This window comes from Scyliorhinus canicula, chromosome 19 (genome assembly GCF_902713615.1).
Source record: "Scyliorhinus canicula chromosome 19, sScyCan1.1, whole genome shotgun sequence".
Classification (NCBI taxonomy): Eukaryota; Metazoa; Chordata; class Chondrichthyes; order Carcharhiniformes; family Scyliorhinidae; genus Scyliorhinus; species Scyliorhinus canicula.
In genome coordinates, this window is record NC_052164.1 from 9,760,441 (window position 1) to 9,767,084 (window position 6,644).

Genomic DNA, 6,644 nt, shown 5'->3' on the forward strand with positions numbered 1-6,644 from the left:
TAGTTCAAGCAGGGCAAGGGGTAATGGAGCAGTGGAGGGGTGATGGAGCAGAGGAGGGGGGTAAGGGAGCAGGGACGGTGTGATGGAGCAGGGGAGGGGGTGATGTAGCAGAGGAGGGGGTGATGGAGCAGGGGAGGGGATGATGGAGCATGGGAGGGGGGTAAGGGAGCAGGGGAGGGGATGATGGAGCAGTGGAGGGGGTAACGGAGCAGGGAAGCGGGTAAGGGAGCAGGTCAGGGGGTAATGGAGAGGGTAGTTCAAGCAGGGCAGAGGGTAATGGATCAGAGGAGGGGGGTAAGGGAGCAGGGGACGGTGATGGAGCAGGGGAGGGGGTGATGTAGCAGAGGAGGGGGTGATGGAGCAGGGGAGGGGTGTAAGGGAGCAAGGGAGGGGTGATGGAGCAGGGGAGGAGGTTGATGGAGCAGGGGAGGGGGTAACGGAGCAGAGGAGGGGGTGACGGAGCAGAGGAGGGGGTGATGGAGCAGAGGAGGGGGTGATGGAGCAGAGGAGGGGGTGATGGAGCAGGGGAGGGGGTGATGGAGCAGGGGAGGGGGTAAGGGAGCAGGGGAGGGGGTAACAGAGCAGGGGAGGGGGTAACAGAGCAGGGGAGGGGGTCACAGAGCAGGGGAGGGGGTACGGGAGCAGGGGAGGGGGTACGGGAGCAGGGGAGGGGGTAAGGGAGCAGGGGAGGGGGTAAGGAGCTGGGGAGGGGGTAAGGAGCTGGGGAGGGGGTAAGGGAGCAGGGGAGGGGGTAAGGAGCTGGGAAGGGGGTAAGTGAGCAGCAGAGCGGGTAAGGGAGCAGGGGAGGGGGTAAGGGAGCTGTGGAAGGGGTAAGGGAGCTGGGGAGGGGGGTGAGTGCAGGGGCTGGGGAGGGTGTAAGGGAGCTGGGGAGGGTGTAAGGGAGCAGAGGAGGGGGTAAGGGAGCAGGGGAGGGGGTAAGGGGGCTGGCGAGGGGGTAAGGGGGCTGGCGAGGGGGTAAGGGGGCTGGCGAGGGGGTAAGGGGGCTGGCGAGGGGGTAAGGGAGCGGGGGAGGGGGTAAGGGAGCGGGGGAGGGGGTAAGGGAGCTGGGGAGGGGGTGAGTGCAGGGGCTGGGAAGAGGGGCCGTTTAGTCGGAGGAAGCAGAAATGACATCACACCGGGATTGAAGAGGCTTCTAGGACTGACTGCTCTGTAACTGCCCTTTATCTCATGCCTCTATCAAATGGCTTTGAGAAGTTAGTGACAAACCTTCAACTGAACCGCAGATGTTGCTGTGAAAATACTGATCCACAGTATTCTGCAACATTAATGAGGCCCAAAAACATGGACAACTGAAGATAAGTCCAGCTCTGCATCTCAAACCAGACTCTGTAGTGACAAAGCCTAAAAGCTCAACCGAAAGTGTTCACTCTGTTCTTCCCCTCTCCCTAGATGCTGCCAGACCTGCTGATTGTTTTCCAGCTATTGCTGTTCTCATTCCAGTATTCCTGCATCAGTGCTTCATTGCTTCTGTTTTACTATCGCAACAGTTCCTGCTTAACAAAACCAATCCTTGTTAAGGATGACTTTGCCAGGTTTCTGTGGGTTTTTGCTATTTGACTGGATCTATTAATGCCTAGTCGTAATCTTCTCCCAGTTTTGATCCACCATGTGTTTTAATTAAATCTCTGCACTCTTACGTTGTCTTCACACACACAGCCACCTGACTGTTTAAACTCACTGATAGTTTGATTTTTAAACCTTTTTCCTTGAAATAGGCTCGCAAATCCAGGTGGAATCAGCTGCGGGCAACTGCAGACAGGTTGAGAAAAGCAGCTGAACAAATTGGGAAAAGCAAATTAAAACTCTGCAAGTGAATAATAAACACAACAGTCTTCACATCGTATCATGCTATGAGCAGTTAGCATGGATCATTAACTGAACCATTAGTGCCTCCTCCCCCTATGGAACTTCATTCAGCTGTCGGTATGTGGCAGAGGGAAATGAAAGTGGGCATTACATCAAAGCTGCCTGTCAGTGAAGTGAGATTGAATGCCCCCTGTAGCGAAGGAAACGACTGCACGCGTTTACAGTTTGTCAGAATTTGACATTTTTAAAATGTATTTTTTGGGGGGTGGTGAGCTCACGGTTTTGAACATTCCCCTCCTTCGCCATGCCTACCCACAATTTTGTCCATTTTTAATCCACAAACTGGGCTAACACTGCTCAGATTGACAATCTGGGCATCCAGTGTGACCGAGGAGATGGCGAATTCAAACAAGGGCATAAAATCGCACAGCATGGAGTCAGCCATTGAGCCCACCCTGCCAGTGACAGCACTTTGAGAAAACATTATCCAATCACCCACCTACTGCTCTTCCCCAAATCATAGCATCACAGAATCTACAGTGCAGAAGGAAGCCATTCGGACCATTGAGTCTGCACCGGCCCTTGGAGAGAGCACCCTACCCAAGCCTACACCTCCACCCTATCCCAGTAACCCCACCCAACCTCACAGACACTAAGGGGCAATTGAGCTTGGCCAATCCACCTAACCTGCGGTTCTTTGACAGTGGGAGGAAGTCGGAGGAAACCCACGCAGACTGTCACCCGAGGCCGGAATTGAACCTGGGACCCAGGAGCTGTGAGGCAGCAGTGCTAACCACTGTCCCACCGTGCCGCCCTCTGTGAAAGATTCTCCCCCCTCCCCCCATTTACATTCCTTTACTCGGTCAAGGTTTTGGGGGTTCAAATCCCACTCCAGCAATCTGAGCACAGTGCTGCATTGTCGGAGCCGCCTACTTCCGGCTGAGTTATTTGAACCAAAGTTCTGTCTGTCCTCTCGTCTGGATGTAAAGGATCTCATGCCCCTATTTCAGAGCAGTGGCGATCTCCTGTACAACACTTAACCTTTAACCGACACTTAAAAACACATTTATATGATCATATATGATGATATGATATGGGGCTGGTTTAGCACAGTGGGCTAAACAGCTGGTATGTAATGCAAAATAAGGCAGCAGCGTGGGTTCAATTCCTGTACCAGCCTCCCCGAACAGGCACCGGAATGTGGCAACTAGGGGCTTTTCACAGTAACTTAATTGAAGCCTACTTGTGACAATCAGTGATTATTATTATTATAGAACATTACAGCGCAGCACAGGCCCTTCGGCCCTCGATGTTGCGCCGTCCTGTGAAATCCCTCTAAAGTCCCTCTACACTATTCCCTTATCGTCCATATGCCTATCCAATGACCATTTGAATGCGTTTAGTGTTGGCGAGTCCACTACTGTTGCTGGCAGGGCATTCCACGCCCTTACTACTCTCTGAGTAAAGAACCTACCTCTGACATCTGTCCTATATCTATCTCCCTTCAATTTAAAGCTATGTCCCCTCGTGCTGGACATCACCATCCGAGGAAAAAGGCTCTCACTGTCCACCCTATCACAATACTGCTCATGGCTGCTGTGTCTCCCACATTTCAACAATGACCTTAAAAAGCGCTGATGACAGATCAGTGACTTAAATTCACACTTTGACTCGATGTTGCTTTACCTGCTCAATTACCTGTTCAGGCATTGTCTGTTCTTATCTCAGATTTACAGCATCTGCAGTATTTTGCTTTTCAAGAGGCAATGGCACAGCGGTATTGTCACTGGACCGTGAGACCCAGAGTAACGCTCGGGGGACTAGGGGTTCGAATCCCAACACGGCAGGTGGTGAAATTTGAATTCAGTAAAAAAATCTAGAATGAAAAGTCTAATGGTGAACATGAAACCATTTCCGACTGTTGTAAAAGGCCATCTGTTTCAGGAAGGAAATCTGTCATCCTCACCTGGTCTGGCCTAGATGGGATTCCAGACCCACAGCAAATCATTGACTGTTTACTGATTGATCGAGTGATTGATTGTCACATGTACCGAATTACAGTGAAAAGTATTTTCCTGCGGCCAAGGGAACGTACCCAGTACGTACACAGCAGACAAAAAGAAAAATCGACAAAGCATATCGACAAATAGTCTACCTCCTCAGCCAGCAATGCCCACATCCCATGAACTAATTTTTAAAAAGTACCTTTATTGGCTGCACATTAAGCACCTTGGGTAGTCTGAGGCTGTCGAAATGCCAGTTGTTCATTTAACTGGCCTCAATAAAATCAGTCTGGGCAACGCGAAAAGCTGCTGAGAGTTTGAGGTGGACACGAGCTACCATTTAGGGAGAAAACTTGGTTGAGCACCCCATTGACACGAAGAAGCCATGGCCCAGAAAACACGAGGCACTGCTGTCTGCATGAACTCGAAATCTTCCCTCAGTGCTCCTGATTGAAACACCGGCAGAGAATCTGCCATTTGTAAGGGCATTGTCTGACAGGTTAACATGTGCAATGATATATCTGGTAAATTACACTGGATAGATTGAGGAGGGGGGTGGGGGCGTTGTGGATAAACAGACACTGGCTGTATGGATGGTCTACCTGCCTGATCAGAATTTATAACTCAATATTCTCCAGAGCGGATTTCCTCGTCTGACCCCATAAAACAAAACATTCAAGTCTTTCACACAGGCGACATGTCCGTTTGAGCTGTTACAGCCAAGGGGTTACGGCAGGTCGGAGACTATATTACTGTCAATATTGTGAAAGTGCTGCCTCAAAAAATTAAAACACCCTCTCCCGGCCACCAGCGAGCCACACCGCTGTTATAATGAACCAGCATCTGGAGCTTGTGTAGCACAGAGAGAGAGAGAGAGAGATAGGGCTCACTTCTCTACTCTGCCTTTCACACTGCAACCAACTTTTGGGATAGGTGTGTGTGTGACCGGCCGATGGTAACGTTGGCAAGGCCGGCGCCTCAATGCAGAATTTGCAGGACACACAGATATTAAAGGGAGAAGGTAGCAGGGCTGGAGAAGGATTCTGCTGCAGAGATTCTTTGCACAATGAAGGCGCGTTCTGTCGCCCTGAGTGACCCTGCCACCCTGGGTATTTGCAGGTTGCTTTTGTTTCTTCTTTAAAAATTGTTTTGCAATTGGCCAGGAAACAACGGGCAGAGGGAGAAATAAAGGAGGAGGGAGATCTGGGTTGTTCCTTACCTGCCAGCTCTGCGCCTTCCAGCATTGCAAGTACTGAGGACAGGTACAGCAGGGAGAAAGTGCCAAGTCCCATGTTGCTGCCACCCGGGTCTGGAGCGTTCTCAAAGCAGCAGAGTCCCCTTGGAGCTGGGATCCAACTGAGTGAGGGCGATGCTCAGATCCACCCTATTTCAGAGTTTGACGGTCCGAAGTCCATTAGAACCAGATGGCAGGGGGGAAACACTCTCTGGGCTGATGTTTATAAGTATCTGGTGGTTATTTTTATTCCTCCCCTCTGTGGCTGCCTTTTTTTTTTTCCTACAGATTATTTTGTCTCTCTCTCACTCGCTGTGTTTGTTTGAGAACTGGCTGGGCTTGGAGAGCACGCCACACTCTGTCAGACTCTCATCATAACACTCGCTAGACTAAGTGGGGCATAGAGAGAGAGAGAGAGAGAAGGTGGGAGAGAGGGTGTGTGTGGGGGAGATTACACCTGATAGCAGCCAGCCCCTTTCTCCTCCATTCCCCTCCCAGCCCTCTCTGATACACAAACCCACCTGTCAATCCTTACTGCTGAATTATTCATTCATCGGACCCAGGCTCTTCAAACCTGCTACACTTTCCTCTCGCGAGTATTTCATTATCCCCCCCCCTCCCCCAAATGCTATGAAAGGAATTGTTCTAAAAAGCATTTACTTCAGATCCGATTTAACAGCAATCAGAATAAAGCTGGGATGTTGAAATTGAGCTTTTAATATCAGGTGCCCGTCCATAAGAGCTGCAAATCCATCCCAATGTATTATTTTTTTTTAAGTGCTCAGACGTTTAACCTGCCATAGATCACTTAGCCCCCACTGATTAGTTTGCTGAACGTGTGGCTGAAACTGGGGGAGATGGAACCAGCGGATTATCCTTGCAATAAAATTAACAAAGAGCGTCATTTCAATTGCACTACAAAAATTACATACTCTTCTCCAAGAATTATTCTCCATCAAATTGAGGCTTTTTGTCAACAAAAGGGGCGGGATTTTCCATTGGCTGGCGCCGAAATTGCGAAACGCGATTGGGCGGAGAGTAGGTTCCGACGCTAAAATCGCAGAGGGTGCCGATCTGACGCCAAATCGCAATTCTCCGTCACCTCGACAGCGGCGCCAATGCGGTCCGGAACGCATGTAGACTAAACACAGTTTGCATGTCACTAGCAGGCATTCTCTGGGCCTCAGTGATTCTCCGCCTACAATGGGCTAATTTCCTGGCGGCGCAGTTCACTTGTACTTTTAAATATCATAAAACGTGACTGCTGAGGGAGAGAGGGGAGTACGGAAAGTGTCCAACATCGCCATCGTGTGCTGACAGTTGTGGTGCTGGCCAGGGGGCTTCTGCCAAGGCCGGGGGGAGTAGCCGGGGATGGCCAGGAGGTGGGCTGTGCAGTCAGGGTGGATGGACACAGAACACCATTGCCATAGCGGAAAGCCAGTCATGCAGTTGTGCACAGCGCTGACTGCCCACTGTGAACTTGGGTTGTATAGATGTCTCCCCAGGCACACCCCCCCCCCCTCCATGTGCCCTCTGGCCCCAGCCGACCCATCAGCTGTATGGGCGAGCTCCGGCGCAAC

At 50.9% G+C, this 6,644-nt stretch overlaps 1 protein-coding gene across 1 annotated transcript in view; it reads right to left on the reverse strand.

Moving 5' to 3' along the window:
• LOC119954247 (plexin domain-containing protein 1-like) overlaps nt 1-5,588 on the reverse strand; it is a 282,386-nt gene extending 276,798 nt beyond the window's left edge. Inside the window, exon 1 of the mRNA XM_038779329.1 lies at nt 5,050-5,588. Within this exon, the coding sequence (XP_038635257.1) occupies nt 5,050-5,122 (73 nt within the window). The 5' untranslated portion in view covers nt 5,123-5,588. The remainder of the gene's footprint in view (nt 1-5,049) is intronic.
• Between the last annotated feature and the right edge of the window lie 1,056 nt (nt 5,589-6,644).